Source organism: Erpetoichthys calabaricus, chromosome 14 (genome assembly GCF_900747795.2).
Source record: "Erpetoichthys calabaricus chromosome 14, fErpCal1.3, whole genome shotgun sequence".
Lineage (NCBI taxonomy): Eukaryota > Metazoa > Chordata > Cladistia > Polypteriformes > Polypteridae > Erpetoichthys > Erpetoichthys calabaricus.
In genome coordinates, this window is record NC_041407.2 from 25,824,225 (window position 1) to 25,843,140 (window position 18,916).

General features: G+C 42.2%; 1 protein-coding gene across 1 annotated transcript in view; it reads left to right on the plus strand.

Moving 5' to 3' along the window:
- The first annotated feature begins 18,705 nt into the window (after positions 1 to 18,705).
- Positions 18,706 to 18,916, plus strand: part of ern1 (endoplasmic reticulum to nucleus signaling 1) — a 30,596-nt gene continuing 30,385 nt past the window's right edge. The window contains 1 exon segment of the mRNA XM_028818953.2: positions 18,706 to 18,913. Coding sequence (XP_028674786.1) covers positions 18,845 to 18,913 — 69 coding nt within the window. The 5' untranslated portion in view covers positions 18,706 to 18,844.

Genomic DNA, 18,916 nt, shown 5'->3' on the forward strand with positions numbered 1-18,916 from the left:
AAGCATTGAATCTCAATGTACTTTATTTTAAAATATTTGTGCATAACATTTACAAAACACCCCTATGAGTAAATGTACACATGTATGTTTTGTATTTCATTTATTAGTGGGATTCTACAGACAATGAATGTTGAAATATATTATATCAATAAAGATTTAATTTTAAAAAAAGGATAGATGAATTACTTCCAACTATCCAATAATGAGATGCCCAGAATTACATCAGTGCCACATTGTTCTAGATGCATTAAGACAAGGACTATTGATTTTTTAAAAATAAATCTTTATTGATGTATTATACTGTCAATAAAGCATATCTGTCAATATAATCAAACATCTTAATCATAATATTAAGAATAAAGTGTAACGTCCATAAAAAGAACTAAGAACAAAGTCTGAATTAGTACAAGTTGCTCTAATTTGTAGTGTTCCTAAGAAATATAATGATTTACTTGTTGTGGTAGCAGTGGTAGAAGTACATAACACATAAGAATAGTTGCATCAGATATTTGCAATATCAAAATGTATGCTTCAGTTTAAACGTTTAAAGTCTAAATATTCTTATTTGTAATAGAAATTTGTCATTTGTTGATAGATAGATAGATACTTTATTAATCCCAACGGGAAATTCACATACTCCAGCAGCAGGGATTAAAAATCAGAAATAACATCATATTTGTAATCACTGACCTTGGAGTAGTCTAAAACAACGCCCCTCATGCTTGTATTTGAAATTTGTTGGTAACCTTCCAGGATTGGTTCTTTGAGGGTTAGGACCACCGGTAAAAAATCAAATAAAAAAAAATGTAATATTCGTGATTAGCCACCTCAAAACAGCATCAAACAACACTCCACATCTATATTACCGATCCCCATTTTTTTTTGAAGTTTTGTGAACAGGAGGAACTTTGACCCCACGCATTTCTATTAGGGGTAAACCCCTGGGGTCAGTTGATGTGTCATGCACAACTTCAAGTCCTTCTGATCTTTTTTGCTGATCACATCTATTGTTTTACTTTTTATCATTAGGGTATAATTCCCTGCAAAAAATGTAAAAAAAAAGTAGAGAGTTTTTAGGTCTAGAGCAGGGGTGGCCAACCAGTCAGAGACCAAGAGCCACATTTTTTACTGTGTTACCGCAAAGAGCCACATCATACACACGGGCACACATGAACATTATCCATCCCTTCCTCACACACACCTCTGCTCAGCCAGATTTGTTGTAAATGTCACACACCAACATGATAATGACAGAAATTGACTCCTACAGTACTAAAACCACAGGCCGGTCATTTTCAACAATGAACATTGTGTGTACTGTCTCACACACACAAACTCTCAGTTCAACCAAGTCCACAAACAAAAATATAATAATTTACAATCGCGTTTTTCTTTTACTATGCATGTTGCTTAGTGGGACTTCTGGCATTCCTTGCCTTGAACAATCCTCTTCAAATCTGGCTTGTATTCCGTTGTTGCCACTTGAAGCAATTCTTTCACATGGGTGTCAGTCAGAACAGATCGATGCTTTGATTTCACGTGTTTCAGGGTAGAAAACACAGACTCGCAGACGTATGTTGACCCAAACATTGACAGTATCTTAAGCGCAGCCCGTTTGACATTGGGGTATTTTTTCCATTGGCACACTTTTCCAGAACTCAAACTTTATCTGCTTTTCTGCCTGAGTTTTCAAAGATGACCAACTCGTGCTTGCGAAGTTCAGTCCCTTTTGGAAATTCCTGGTCGATGTGAGCTGAAGTGGCGCTGAAGATTTTGAAGCTTTGAAATGCGCTAATGACGCCTGACATACAGTATAAGGCAGAATGGCTTGCCATTACGTTCAACAAAAAAAATATAAACTCTCCCACTCTGTTAAAAACGTTATGTGTTCATCTTCATATTTTCATTTTGCTGTGCATTTTTTCCCTGCCATTTTGAGAGCGAACTTGACACAAATTGTTTACTTAAATGATCTTGCCCCTACTAGGAAACTTTGCGGTATTTTCATATCACGCACATGCGCATTTGACGAAAATACTGTATTGAACTCAAGCGAAGCGAACACGAACATTTAAAAAAAACACAAACTTCGATATGAACGTAAGAGCCGCATGAAACCAGGCAAAGAGCCGCGGGTTGGCCACTCCTGGTCTAGAGCAGGGGTTCCCAAACTTTTCAGCTCACGACCCCCAAAATAACCGTGCCAGTGACTCGTGACCCCCACTATCCTCGGAAGTGGTTAAAGTATACAAATGTTGCGCGCAACGGTGCACATGCGCCAATAGGCCTATCCAAACATGAGAATGACAACACGAAAGAACACAATGGTCTAACAACCATATAATTTTTTATAATAGTAATTTACTCATTTGTTTAATTTCAACAAAATATCTTATCCAAACAAGAGCATGACAACAAAAAAGAACATAACGCTCTAACAACCATATAACTTTTTTCATCCAGCTCAGAAAACATATCAATCCTTCCTATTTCAACTCGCACAGTCCAGCGCTCAAGTTTTCTCTTGAATGCGTGGATTTTATCATTTAGCGAAATTATGTGTGTGTTCTCACCTTGAAATTACATATTAAGTCCATTCAGTTTTTCAAATATGCAAGCCAAATACGCTAGCCTTGTTAACCAGTCAGGATCAGTGAGGTGATCAGCGAGCTGGGACCCATGCTCCATCAGAAATAAGCGCACTTCGTCCCGCAGCTCAAACAGGCGGCAGAGCACATTCCCTCGCGAAAGCCACCTGACTTCTGTATGGAAAAGCAAGCACTCATGCTCCGATCGCAGTTCGTTACAGAGAGTGGCAAACAGTCTGATATTGAGTGGATGCGCTTTTATATTGTTGACCATTTTTATCGAAGTCTCAAGAACACGTATAAGTTCTGGGTCAAGTGTTTTGCTCGCAAGAGCTTCTCTGTGTATAATACAATGCGTGAATTTTACGTGAGGCGCCACTTGTAAGACTCTTGCTTTAAGACCTTTCTTTTTCCCCAGCATCGCTCCAGCACCGTCTGTACACACACCGACGCACTCGCTCCAAGACAGTCTGATGGCTTTTTAATTTGCATGTTTTTTTTAAATGTAACTATTAACTACTAGTTTTTATCTTTTGTTAGTTATGGATAAAATGTTATTTCTAAAAAATGAAATTAATTTCTAAAAAGTTTTTAAAAAGTATTTGATTTCTTGGAAATCATCTCGCGACCCCCCCAATGTCTCACGACCCCCCAGAGGGTCGCGACCCCCACTTTGGGAACCACTGGTCTAGAGGACCAACAATAAGGGGAACCACTAAAAGCTCAACATGTGGTACTGCTAAATATCAACATGACTCAAACAGTTTATTATATGTGGGAGCTTTCTTGTACTGGTCAGTCAGGAGATCAGCAAATGATTTCAAAGCATTTATAATTCTTATGAGTGCATTAAGGAAACTCAATTAAATTACCAAAACTTAAAGACATAAAATATAAATAAATTATATATTACACTACAATGCAACTTCAGTGAATGCAGGCGCAGAGTGCTGTAGACAAACTCTCAGGTAAAACAGAAGAATAGATTACACAAATTACTAAATGCAGAATTAGTACACATACAGATACAGATTTGTTAAAACACACAGAAAAGAAAATACAAACTGATTAACATGAATGGAAACCAACAATATTGGTCATTTAATAAATGTATAGGGGTAAAAGAGCTATTAAATAGCCACTAAACCCATTTACTAACTAAAGTTGTAGAGCTTCATCAGTTACACTTGTTCTTCCCACTTTAAACCTTTTCCACCCCTTCATACATTTTTCGTTGAGTCCGACTGTTTTCACTTCTGTACCGAGCCAACATCCTTCAGTGAATTTCAGCAGGTTTCACTCCCTCTGGCTGAAGAAACCTCACTATGGCACATTGTTCAACACTGGTGCAATCCTGCAGTGGAGCTTCCATATTCCATTGACTTTGGCTTCAGCTCGACTAACGGGAGAGTGATACGCTGTGCATGTTCGAGTTACCCATAAGCCATCGGGAATGTGTTGTATTGGGTTAGCTTCACTCCATTGTAGTTACTATGTATTTTTTAAATTGATTTACCCACACAGTTTATTTTATACATCATCAAACAATTCAATTCAATCATTCAAATGCTGGGTTTTTATCCAGTTAATGATTTTTTTTTATTTACCCTATATTAGAGCCTGAAATGCAATAAAGTGGATCGCGCTAAATTACAAAATTAAACAGCTGACATTATGAAGCATTATATGCACGCTGTATAAAAGGCACATATGCTGGGGCCTCGGCTAACAAGACTAAAACAAAGCAGCAGTTTTATGAAACGGTGCCTTCAGGCTTTTAGGAAATAATTACTACTATATATCCTGTAAATGCCTGAAAACATTGATTTGCAAACCAGTGGCTGCTTGAAAGCTTCTATAATAAAAAGACTGAGTGGCTCTTAGAATAAAAATAAATAGTAACAGATCAATTTTCTCCAACCCCGTTTAGTTTCTGGTTCCTGTCTCTGTTGAAAAGGTGCAATTTTTACGTCAACAATCAGACAATTTTATGACAACCAATCTGTGTTGGGAGTATGAATTCCAGATTGAGTTTCAAATTACTTTTTAATTTTAACGTCTCTTTCAGCTCCAAAAAATCACAACGTTTTGGAAATTTTGGCCTTGTTTTCCAAGCTGGTCACATCACACAAACAACATTAATCAATTTTGTATTTTATATTTTAACTAGCAAAATACCCACACTTCACAGCAGAGATGTAGTGTGTGTGGACGCTAGAGGTGCTGTTGCCCCATGAAACCCACCAGACAGACGTCCAAGACACACTTATAAAAGCACCAAGAAGAATTTAATAATAATTTTCTTCCAATACAGTTCACAAAGCACCGCACACTCCACAATTCACAATACTCAATAATAATCAATACAATAATCAATAATCACAATCCTCCACTCCCAGCAGCTTAGTCACCCAACCTCCTAACTCCAGCTCCCAGTGCTGGGATTCCCAAAGTCCTTTAAATAGTCCATGACCCGGAAGTGTTCCTTCTCCAGGTCAAACGCCACATCATCCTTTTCAAGTAGCCCAGAAGTACTGCAGGCTTCCGTCCTCGTGACTCCAAAGTACAGTGCATCCAGAAAGTATTCACAGCGCATCACTTTTTCCACATTTTGTTATGTTACAGCCTTATTCCAAAATGGATTCAATTCATTTTTTTCCTCAGAATTCTACACACAACACCCCATAATGACAACGTGAAAAAAGTTTACTTGAGATTTTTGCAAATTTATTAAAAATAAAAAACTGAGAAGTCCCATGTACATAAGTATTCACAGCCTTTGCTCAATACTTTGTCGATGCACCTTTGGCAGCAATTACAGCCTCAAGTCTTTTTGAATATGATGCCACAAGCTTGGCACACCTATCCTTGGCCAGTTTCGCCCATTCCTCTTTGCAGCACCTCTCAAGCTCCATCAGGTTGGATGGGAAGCGTCGGTGCACAGCCATTTTAAGATCTCTCCAGAGATGTTCAATTGGATTCAAGTCTGGGCTCTGGCTGGGCCACTCAAGGACATTCACAGAGTTGTCCTGAAGCCACTCCTTTAATATCTTGGCTGTGTGCTTAGGGTCATTGTCCTGCTGAAAGATGAACCGTCGCCCCAGTCTGAGGTCAAGAGCGCTCTGGAGCAGGTTTTCATCCAGGATGTCTCTGTACATTGCTGCAGTCATCTTTCCCTTTTATCCTGACTAGTCTCCCAGTTCCTGCCGCTGAAAAACATCCCCACAGCATGATGCTGCCACCACCATGCTTCACTGTAGGGATGGTGCCAGGTTTCCTCCAAACGTGACGCCTGGCATTGACACCAAAGAGTTCAATCTTTGTCTCATCAGACCAGAGAATTTTCTTTCTCATGGTCTGAGAGTCCTTCAGGTGCCTTTTGGCAAACTCCAGGGGGGCTGCCATGTGCCTTTTACTAAGGAGTGGCTTTCCTTCTGGCCACTGTACCATACAGGCCTGATTGGTGGATTGCTGCAGAGATGGTTGTCCTTCTGGAAGGTTCTCCTCTCTCCACAGAGGACCTCTGGAGCTCTGACAGAGTGACCATCGGGTTCTTGGTCACCTCCCTGACTAAGGCCCTTCTCCCCCGATCGCTCAGTTTAGATGGCTGGCCAGCTCTAGGAAGAGTCCTGGTGGTTTCGAACTCCTTCCACTTATGGATGATGGAGGCCACTGTGCTCATTGGGACCTTCAAAGCAGCAGAAATTTTTCTGTAACCTTCCCCAGATATGTGTCTCGAGACAATCCTGTCTCGGAGGTCTACAGGCAATTCCTTTGACTTCATGCTTGGTTTGTGCTCTGACATGAACTGTCAACTGTGGGACCTTCTATAGACAGGTGTGTGCCTTTCCAAATCATGTCCAATCAACTGAATTTACCACAGGTGGACTCCAATGAAGCTGCAGAAACATCTCAAGGATGATCAGGGGAAACGGGATGCACTTGAGCTCAATTTCGAGCTTCACGGCAATGGCTGTGAATACTTATGTACATGTGCTTTCTCAATTTTTTTATTTTTAATAAATCTGCAAAAACCTCAAGTAAACTTTTTTCACGTTGTCATTATGGGGTGTTGTGTGTAGAATTCTGAGGAAAAAAATGAATTTAATCCATTTTGGAATAAGGCTGTAACATAACAAAATGTGGAAAAAGTGATGCGCTGTGAATACTTTCCGGATGCACTGTACTTCCGGGTTGTCGTAAGATTCTTTATGAGCTCCCCCTGGCACACGACTCCACATCCCAGGATGCTTTGAGGGAATCCGGGGGAACTGTTGCTGTCCAGGTGAGCTGCCACCTAGCGTTCCTCCTTCTTTCTGTTTAGGGACGTCCCGGCCAGACTGAAATGCCGGCCGTCCATCACATGTGTTAAAGAAGTTATGAAAAAGAAAAGGAAACATTTTAAAAATAACGTAACATGATTGTCAATCTGCGGTGGGTTGGCACCCTGCCTAGAATTGGTTCCTGCCTTGTGCCCTGTGTTGGCTGGGATTGGCTCCAGCAGACCCCCGTGACCCTGTGTTCGGATTCAGCGGGTTGGAAAATGGATGGATGGATGATTGTCAATGTAATTGTCATAGGCTTATTTTAGTACTGAGAGTGAATTTGATGATTGTAAAGAGTTTAATCTATGATTGTAAATGTTGTGTATGAGAAATGCACATTTTTAGGATGTAGGGAGCTCTTTGTAAACGACTTTGTAGTTCTACCCTCGGGCTGTAAAATGACCAAACTGTCTGCTGAGCCTACTCTTGAGCATGCAACGTACAGTTGGCCACGTGAGAAGCAATCTTGTGTCAAGTGTGGAAGACCGCTGGGGGTGGTACCCAGCCGGGACGCCCGAGAGGACCAGAGGAGGGCTTGTGCCTCCTCCAGACCACGAGGGGGCGACTGCCCTGGTTGTGTTGGGGGCCACGGGTGCAGGGCTTGGAAGCCCAACCCTGTAGGGGCCCGTGGTCACCGCCAGGGGGCACCCCAGTGCCTAGAGAGCCCAGGACCTCAGCACTTACGCCACACCCGGAAGTGCTGGGGGGAAGAAGAAAGGGGACACCCGGAGTCCTTCCTGGTGCGCAGCCGGCACTTCTGCCACACAGGGGAGTGTCAGCGGAGGAGCGTCGGGGAGCACCTGGAGCCCATCTGGGTGTGCTTAAAAGGGGCCGCCTTCCTTCAGACAGTGACTGGAGTCGGGCGAGGAGTGGATGAAGTCTTGGTGGAGAAGAGTGGAGGCGGCCTGAAGGAAGCAGGCACTAGTGTGAGAGAGGCCTGGGCTTTGGGGGATTGGTGCTGGAGGCACTGGGTTGTACACATAGAACTTTGTAAATAGTATAAATAAACGTGTGTTGGGTGAACAAACAATGTCCGTCTGTGTGTGTCCGGGCTGCTTCTCACACAAGTCAATGGCGACCTTTTTAGAGTCTGGCCCTGTGTCTTATTTATTGTCATAGCAAAGCAGACCCTTACTGGAAATTGGAGGCATTTGAATTGGAATGGGAGGTCAGAGGGTATAAATCCAGTCTCCCCTGAGCCAGTTCCAGTGAAGACAGTTGCCTCAGTGAGGTTCTTGTGCAGATCTGAAGCCCGGTGCCATTACAAAGTTTTGGTGGTTGTAAGTTTCATAGTAAAGTGGTGGAGTAAACGAAAAGGCCAGCAGAAAGACATGAAACAAGGCCAACAATAACAGGCTTGAAGCGGTGGAGTAAAGAAGAAGGGAGCAGTGAGCACGATGAACAGCTGAGGAAAATAAGGAAGCGAGTGAGGAGGCACGTGAGCGCGGCATAGGTGCGCGGACAGTGGCCGCACGGAAAAAGGAAGGGGGACCGGGGACAGCCCTTGTGCATCTCTGCCGTGAAATAAATTGTCTGTTAATGGAAATAAGGAATGAAGCCGCCAAAAGGAGAGGTCAGTTCCGAAAGTTCCTTACGGCATAATGGTGAGAACCGCTAAAAAGAAGACGTTACTTAACGTTTGTAAGTACAGTGTAAAGGATGAGCATGGGTAATTTGGGCTTCCTACGTATATTAGAAGTCGCAAAAATAGTGAGTAGGGGTTTCCCCAATCTATATATACAGTTTAGGGGGTACACCCATCCCCCCCACCTTGGGTGTTGCAATAGGACATGAAACACACCTAACTTTTGTAAGTACACTGCAGGGACTTTCAGTGACTGCAAATCAGAATTAAAATCCTGCCAGAATCCTGCACAAGGAAACACAAAGGGAACGTCTGTTTGATCTTTATCTTCTGCCCATAATGCAGAGAAAAATCTTAAGTTTCTTTATCTGTTGGTTTCTAGATGGTGGCATGGCGGTGAAGTGGTTAGCACTGCTGCCTTATGGATCTGACGTTCTGAGTTTGAATCCCACACCCATTTGTTATCTGTGTGGAGTTTGCACCTTCTGCTCCTAACTGCGTGGATTCTCCTCCCACATTCTCAGAGACATGCAGGCAGCTCTTAGGTGAACCTTCTGATGGACTGACATCTTCTCTTTGTGCAAGGTGCTGCTGGGCATAGCTCTGGCCTCCCACAACCCTGAATTGAATTGGATTATTGGGCTTTAGAGTGTTTTGATCAGTTAGTTGCAACTAATGTAATGTCGGTTTTGTCACACATGTGCATCACCGGGCTTGTCCGAGGTAAGCACTACCACCCCAGGACACCAGGGGGCACAATCACAGACTCTTCTGCCTCTTTTGTCAGCCACTACTTCGAGAAGACACCCATTGAGGGCTGCTGACCCTGCCCCATCTGGCCAATGAGCTATAAAAGCATGGAGGCATCTACTTTGGGAGATGAGCCACCCCGCACTACTGAGCTCTTACCATGAAGCCTGACCGCCCTCCAGAGCCTTTAAACTACGGCCTTTGGTTACATTTTGCTTTTATTTACTTACCCTGCCATTGAGCATTTGTTAGTTTGGGTCGATTTATTATTTTGAGTAAATGGGACAGGCCGGTTGGCACCCCAAGATTTCATCTTGACTCCCATCTTACCCTTGACCGACGGTAGCTTTTAATTTCAATACTTTTAAACGTATTCTTCATTTGTATAAATGCCTTCTGGGTAGATTTAACAGTTTGTAAGATTAAATATGGTTTTACATAAAACAAAAATAAAAGATTTTCCAGCAAAATAATTAATTTAATACCACACAAAATCTTTTTGAATCTTTAAGGCCTGGTGGCCACTGACCAAAGGAGGAGAAGAACTTAATTTGTCAATAATAAACCTCTGTCATTCATAGCATTTTGAAAAGCCAAAGGATCGTTCAGACAAATCTGCTGGTGACCCTGTGAGCCGCCACCATTCACCCCACTTAGTCCCAAAATTCTGTTAAGGCGGAATGGCATGTACTCTAAATATAAGATCATCTTTTTAAGGCGGAATGGCATGTAAATATAAGATCATCTTTTCGGGAGCAGTTTGTTGACAGCTTTGCTGGCTTTCATTGAGATGTCTTTGCAGATTGCTTTAGCACAGTGGTGGGTAAGCTGGGATCAGGCTAAAGTTACAAGAGGCGTAGGTGCAAAAAACATTGTACTGTATTTAGTGCAACCACAGGGGTGGCTTCATCCACACTGGCAGCTCAGTGCACTTAGTAATTTCCTTGCTTTATTGACACATGAATTGCTTACGGTACGCTGCATAACTTCCCCAAATGTGATAAATATACCTTCCGAGGAGCAGACGAGACACCGCAGCTGCTTACAGTCTTACTGATGATTATCATGACTGTGAGCAAAACAAAAAAAAAAAAAAGGAGACTATTCTTAAAGGCCTCAGGATTTAAGACGGGCTTAGTAACACTAGTGGACCAGAGAAATCATTTAACATTTGCATGGGACACTAAATGTCTTTAGCGCGGGCACTATAGATGTTGATTTTTACATTTAAATGGCAGTACTCAGTTGAAGTGGATAAGGGGTAATAGTTAGTGCTGTAGTTCCCAGCACCTTGAGATAAAATCCTGTGCCTGGTCACTGTCTGTATTGAGTAAGTGTGTGCAACCCATGCCTGTCTGGGCTCTTCTCCATGTGCTGTGTCTTTTTACACCCACATGCTAAGGACATGTAGATCAGGTTAATTGGATGTGGGTGTGTGTAAGCTGTCCCTGCGATGGACCGGCACTTACCTTACACATGATATTTTCAGGTGTAAATATCATCTCTTGCTTGGCCAGGATGCCATGATGGAAGAACGGCGGGAGTGGAGATGTACAGTAACCTGGCCGAAATACTTTACAATCTGCACCCCAGAGGGGACTGGATAAGCATGATTTTGGATGCAGTAAGTTACCCAGTATTCATTTCCTCCAGACTGGTTCCAGTTAGGACTCCTGCAGGGTTGCATGGGACTTACAGTGCAGAAGAGCAGCTCTGACTAGGGTCCTTGGATGACGTAAGAGGGGAGGACTGTCCTGGCTTCCCTATGGCCCAGATGTGCTACAGATGACCACTGGTGGAATACTGGAAGCATTCACAGGTCCAGCTTAAAAGAAGCTGTCATATTGCCTTAGAGACAGGACACAGTGGGCAAAACTCACTTGGAGGAAAGAAGTCGAGAAGAATTTGTAAGTTGTGTATATTCGTGTGTTGATTTGGTTGGTGCTTGATTGGAAAGGTGCTTATTGAGAAATAAAGTCCTTTGTTTGAGACTGGGGTTGTGCTGGGTGCTATTGTGCCTGTAGATTGGGACTCAGTAATGCCCCCTTGTGGTTACACATGGTAGGCTCTGAGTCTCTTAAAATTCTGAATTAGATTATTATAAAACAAAATTCTCAATCCTGCCTAATCAGTCAAACACTATGGATTCCTACCATAAATGAACTTCTCACTGAAGATTCCCAGCAAGATGACTGTCTGTGTGGAGTCTGCACATTTCCGCATGTCTGCATGTGTTTTCACTCTCCTATCCTAAAGACATGCATGTTAGATTAATTGATGGCTCTGCGTAAGTGAATGTTCATGGCGATAGACTGCCATCTGGTCCAGGGACTGCTCCTGCCTTCTAACCAAAGCTTTAAGGATAAAGACTCCCTGAGATCCACCAATTCAAATATGGGGGGGGGGATGTTCAATGTACGCTTAGGCTGTTTTCAGCTTGGCTGTGTATCTCACCTTGTGGCCCAAGGGTTAGATGTGCAGTTTCAGACTACTAGCCCCATGGCTATGGCATATTTTGTAGGCCCCAGCAAACATGCACATCACTTTCCTGCTGCATGCAGATGTTACTTTCATCTTCACTGAAACACAATAATAGTTTCATTTATTTATTTTTTTCTCTGCTTCACACCTTTGAGAGACAGCAATTTGTCACGGAAAATCTCAACCTAGATTGCATCATGTCATTTCTTTGCAACCAGTCCACAAAATTTCCCAAACCTACAGTGCATCTGGAAAGTATTCACAGCACATCACTTTTCCCACATTTTGTTATGTTACAGCCTTATTCCAAAATGGATTCAATTCATTTTTTTCCTCAGAATTCTGCACACAACACCCCATAATGACAACATGAAAAAAGTTTACTTGAGGTTTTTGGAAATTTATTAAAAATAAAAAAAAACTGAGAAAACACATGTACATAAGTATTCACTTTGTTGATGCACCTTTGGCAGCAATTACAGCCTCAGGTCTTTTTGAATATGATGCCACAAGCTTGGCACACCTATCCTTGGCCAGTTTAGCCCATTCCTCTTTGCAGCACCTCTCAAGCTCCATCAGGTTGGATGGGAAGCGTTGGTGCACAGCCATTTTAAGATCTCTCCAGAGATGTTCAATCAGATTCAAGTCTGGGCTCTGGCTGGGCCACTCAAGGACATTCACAGAGTTGTCCTGAAGCCACTCCTTTGATATCTTGGCTGTGTGCTTAGGGTCGTTGTCCTGCTGAAAGATGAACTGTCGCCCCAGTCTGAGGTCAAGAGCGCTCTGGAGCAGGTTTTCATCCAGGATGTCTCTGTACATTGCTGCAGTCATCTTTCCCTTTATCCTGACTAGTCTCCCAGTCCCTGCCGCTGAAAAACATCCCCACAGCATGATGCTGCCACCACCATGCTTCACTGTAGGGATGGTATTGGCCTGGTGATGAGCGGTGCCTGGATTCCTCCAAACGTGACGCCTGGCATTCACACCAAAGAGTTCAATCTTTGTCTTGTCAGACCAGAGAATTTTCTTTCTTCAGGTGCCTTTTGGCAAACTGCAGGCGGGATGCCATGTGACTTTTACTAAGGAGTGGCTTCCATCTGGCCACTCTACCATACAGGCCTGATTGGTGGATTGCTGCAGAAATGGTTGTTCTTCTGGAAGGTTCTCCTCTCTCCACACAGGACCTCTGGAGCTCTGACAGAGTGACCATCGGGTTCTTGGTCACCTCCCTGACTAAGGCCCTTCTCCCCTGATTGCTCAGTTTAGACGGCCGGCCAGCTCTAGGAAAAGTCCTGGTGGTTTCGAACTTCTTCCACTTACGGATGATGGAGGCCACTGTGCTAATTGGGACCTTCAAAGCAGCAGAAATTTTTCTGTAACCTTCCCCAGATACGTGCCTCGAGACAATCCTGTCTTGGAGATCTACAGACAATTCCTTTGACTTCATGCTTGGTTTGTGCTCTGACATGAACTGTCAACTGTGGGACCTTATATAGACAGGTGTGTGCCTTTCCAAATCATGTCCAACCAACTGAATTTACCACAGGTGGACTCCAATTAAGCTGCAGAAACATCTCAAGGATGATCAGGGGAAACCGGATGCACCTGAGCTCAGTTTTGAGCTTCATGGTAAAGGCTGTGAATACTTATGTACATGTGCTTTCTCAATTTTTTTATTTTTAATAAATTTGCAAAAATCTCAAGTAAACTTTTTTCACATTGTCATTATGGGGTGTTGTGTGTAGAATTCTGAGGAAAAAAATGAGTTTAATCCATTTTGGAATAAGGCTGTAACATAACAAAATGTGGAAAAAGTGATGTGCTGTGAATACTTTCCGGATGCACTGTATATCCATCCATCCATTATCCAACCCGCTATATCCTAACTACAGGGTCACGGGGGTCTGCTGGAGCCAATCCTAGCCAACTCAGGGTGCAAGGCAGGAAACAAACCCTGGGCAGGGCGCCAGCCCACTGCAGGGCACGCACGCACACACACACACACACACACAAGTACACATGCACACACCAAACAAACACTAGGGACAATTTAGAATTGCCAGTGCACCTAACCTGCATGTCTTTGGACTGTGGGAGGAAACCGGAGCACCCGGAGGAAACCCACGCAGACATGGGGAGAACATGCAAACTCCACACAGAGTCTCCCAAACCTATAATAAACCTGAAAATACTATGATATAATTTCTACAGAATACACTAACACATAAGGAACAAAACAGAAAACTAGCCAAGGGAGTCAGTGTCCTTTACTATTTTCCTGCTTCATTCATTACAGCTTGTTTTATTGTATAAAGGTGCTGATGAATGGTGCTTTAGCAAGGAAGGATCCAACAACACTGAAACCCTACAGCAAGAAAGCATACTAGATATGACTGCTGAAATCCCTCATGTAACTGTGCTTCCATTCTTATAAACGCTCCACAACATCACACACTCCAATGACTGAGCTGAAACTTAGATGTTTTTCTAATGCAGTATATATTCACATTTAAGTTCTCCCGTGGATAAGTCAGGACTTGATTTTACCATATTATTTCTGGTATTTTATAATGTTAGTCATATAAGTCGAATGCGGAAAACTCATGCTGTTGGACCAAGCGATTATGATATGCCCGCCTGAGAGAGTAACCATGGAGCACAAGGCCTTTTTTTTTTCTGTGTATTGTGCCCACGTGACCACGCGGTAATACCCGAACTATTCTGAAGCGACGTTTGCACTGTTTTGTGTTTTTTGTATCTCATACCCTCATACACCTTTATTATAAGAGCATCCCTTATCTACGGTAGAGCATTCAATCAGAAGAAAATATGAAGCTGGTTTTAAATTAAACGTCGTTGAAGTAGCAAAAGAAATTGGTAACTACGCTGCTGGAAGAAAATTCAATGCGTCAGAGAACCTGATGCGAGATTGGAGGAGGCAAGAAAATGTAAAAAAAAAATAAAGTAAAAATTAAGTGTCGCATTTTTGAATGGGCGTATAAGTCGGGGTCTGATTTTATGATCGATTTTTCGGGTTTCAAGACCCGACTTATACGTGAGTATATACGGTAATTAAGAAATCGTCTCTTAAAAAAAAAAAATCATCCTGCCGACTACACCAAGTGTTTTATCGAGTAAAAATGTTCACGAAAGGTACTTTAACCTTTAAGGATAAAGGAATCCTAGAAGGAGGTTCTTCTGACCTCCTCTGTTAGATTCTTTGTGCAGCCCTTGCAAAGGTAGCAATCTGGGGGGCCCAAAGATATAGGCATCCCAGCAGGAGTGCAGCTCTTGGCCTTTGCTAAGGCAGTTTGAAAATGTTAGCGATTCAGGTGTAAAGGACACAGGTGTCCCGACAAGAGTGTGGCTTGTGAATGGTGTCACTTCTGGACCTTGCTAAGTTATGGTAGCCTACCTCAGTCATACTGAGTTATTATAGTTGAGGTAGCCAGCCTCTACCATTTCTGTCTGTAATGAGAATGCGTGCTGACTGAATGCCAAGTAGGTAAGTATTGTGGGGTGTTATGTGTGAATTAAGGCTAATAATTTACGGATTTGCAGTATCAATGTGTTCACCAGTGTAAAAAGAACTTTAGAGGTTGAAGTACCTTTTGTGAACCTTTTACACAAGAAAACCAAGCAGCTTGGTTTTGAGTTTTAAAATGTACTCCTTTAAATATTTTAAACTATGTTGCTGTGTTTGGGTATTAAGCAATAACTCATTTCTACAGTAAACTGGGCAGGATGTTGGGTAAAGAATGAGTGCTGCTGCTCCACAGCATCAGACTCATGGCTACAAATCACAGCCCAGTCATTCTTTGTGTGGCATTTTTTACATGTTCTGTGTCTGCATTAGTTTTTTTAGTTAAGGATTTCCATTTTCTTCCCACATCCCAAAGCCATCCTGTTTAACTTAACTAGCACCTCTAAATTTGCCCTCTGTAGGTGTGTACATGAATGTGCCCCCTGTGATGGACTGGCACCCGTAAAAGTTACATCTACAGTAATATTGTGCCCAAAGCTGCCTGGGATGACAATACACATTTAAAAAATAAAGGTGGCTTAAATTAATTATAAAACACAAAATAATCAATGGCATAAGTATTCAGCCCCTTTAATATGACTCACCTGAAGCATCACCGGCCATCCAATCTATTTAAGAAGCCCCATAATTACTTAGTTACACAAACAGTTAATTAATAAATATGCATTTCAAATATAGGTGTGAAATGATTTATTTTTTTAATGCTTTATAAATCAGAAAATTTGATTTCCTTTGGACGGGCACATACAGTAGTTGCTGAAGAAGAACTATAACATGAACAATACCTATCAAAATACACTCACCGGCCACTTTATTAGGTACACCTGTTCAACTGCTTGTTAATGTGAAAATCTAATCAGCCAATCACATGGCAGCAACGCAATGCATTTCAGCCTGCAGACATTGTCAAGACGACCTGCTGCAGTTCATATCATCAGAATGGGGCAGAAAGGTGACTGAAGTAACTTTGAACGAGTCATGGTTGTTGGTGCCAGACGGGCTGGTCTGAGTATTACAGAAACTGCTGATCTACTGAGACTTTCACACACAAACTTCTCTAGAGTTTAAAGAGAATGGTCAGAGAAAGGGAAAATATCCAGTGAGTGACAGTTCTCTAGGTGAAAATGCCTTGTTGATGCCGGAGGTCAGATGAGAATGGCCAGACTGGTTCCGGCTGATAGGAAGGCAACAGTAATTCAAATGACCACTCGTTACAAACAAGGTATGCAGGACAGCATCTCTGAACACACAACAAATCGAACCTTGAAGCAGATGGGCTACAGCAGCAGGAGCCAACACTGGTGTCACTCCTGTCAGCTAAGAACAGGCAACTGAGGCTACAATTCACACAGGTTCACCAAAATTGGACAATTGGAAAAAAATGTTGCCTGGTCTGACAAGTCTCAATTTCTGCTGCGACATTTTGATGCTAGGGTCAGAATTTGGCATCAATAACTTGAAAGTATGGATCTATCCTGCCTTGTATTAATGGCTCTGGCTGGTGGTGATGCAATGGTGTGAGGGATATTTTCTTGGTACACTTTGGGCCCCTTAGTACCAGCTGAGCATTGTTTAAAAGCCACAGCCTACCTCATTATTGTTCACCATGTTCATCCCTTTATGACTGCAGTATACTCATCTTCTGATAGCTCCTTTCAGCAGGATAATGTGCCATGTTACAAAGCTCAAATCATCTCAATCTGGTTTCTTGAACAAGACAATGAGTTCACTGCACTCAAATGGCCTCCACAGTCACCAGATCTCAATCCAACAGAGCACCTTTGGGATGTGGTGCAATGGGAATTTCACACAATGGATGTGCAGCTGACAAATCTCTAGCAACTGTTTGATGCTATCATGTCAATATGGACCAAAATCACCGAGGAATGTTGCCAGCACCTTGTTGAATCTGTGCCATGAAGAATTACAGCAGTTCTGAAGGCAAAAGGGTGTCCAACCCAGTACTAGCAAAGTGAACCTAATAAAGTGGCCAGTAAGTGTAGCAGGCCAAAATTGCTATAGGGGAAATTCACATACTCCAGCAGCAGCATACTGATAAAAAACAATATTACATTAAAGAGTGATAAAAATGCAGGTATAACAGACAATAACTTTGTATAATGTTAACGTTTACCCAACCCCCCCCCAGTCTGTCACTGATGCTGCTCCTCTGTCTGTAGATGATAATGTTCAGTGGATTCTCCATGATTGACAGGAGCCTGCTCAGCGCCCGTCACTCTGCCACGAATGTCAAACTGGCCAGCTCTGTGTAACTGCGGACCGACCGTTTTAGATGTTGAAGACGGCTAATACTAAATAACACTCAATTTCATACATCTAACATTAACAGTTCCAAAGTTATGACTTATGGAATGTTGTTGTATTTCAGTAGCACTCGCTTTTACAGTAAAATCAGGGCCACTTCCTCTTTTTAACAACAACATTTATTTATTTAGCACGTTTTCATACAAATGGATGTATGGATAAATTTAAAAGCCTCCATATCTCATAAACAAATGAAGATGAAAGCTTAAAATTTTGCACACTACTTATAGAGTATAATGACATTTTATTTCAGTAGTTATGAAGAAAATAGGAGATGGTCAGTTGTGATCATTTTTCTAAAATCTATTGATTTGACACAGATTGGCTGTATATTAAATGAACAATTTTCTTAACTATGGGTTTTACCTGTTCTTTAACGAAGTCAACTTCTATCCCCATCTCCATTTTTAAGCGCTTCTTTTGCAATTGTATCAGCTCGTTCATTTTCACATTCCTCACATGAGATGAGACCCAGCGAGATTGAATCTCGATTCCCAACATTACAAACTCATACAGTACAGAATGTACTCCTAACAGTCAATCCTGCCAACAAAATCGAAATTATTTCAAGCTTTTTAACACCCCACTATAGAATCTGAACATACTATAACTGCCTTTTTTAAAAGAAAAAATTACTTTGTTAACCCATTTTAGTTCAGTAATTACTGGTACCAATTCAGACGAATAAACTGGTAATCCTTCTCACAATCTCTTTCCAAGGCTTACATTACAAGAAGGAACAAAGACTGCTGAACGTTACATGATTAGTTAATAGGTCCTTAGATCACTCTGCATATATTTGCAATAATGTATGATAATTTTGCCACAAATACGTATTCCAGCACCCCTCATGCATATACCCTTCCACCATGTTTTCCCTGTCCCGTAGAAGTTGAAAATGAACAACCGGTTCATGAAATTTCCATGATAGAGTTTCTGACCGTTAACAATTTTCTTCAATTGATGTAAATTTTAGGGATGCTTACTTCCTGGTGTTAACGATGAACGCAACTGTTCGAAGCGGCCTAAGAAGTGAAAGATTCGAACATCTAACGTGGCGCACGCGCCGTGGGGTTGGAGGGAGGAGGTAACGTCAGGTATGACGTCAGAAAACGAAACAGGAAGTTGTGGCGGCGAACCTTCCACACGGATGGAAGAGACGAGCGAAGTAGGGGATGGCTCTGGCGTCGTGTGAGAATCTGGAGTTGCGTTCCTAAACGCTTCCCAAACTGCACGGACAGGAGACATGGGCAGCAAGGGATGTATTCTCTGGCGACTCCTTCTTGCAGTATGCTGCTGTGGCCTGCTTCGCATGGTG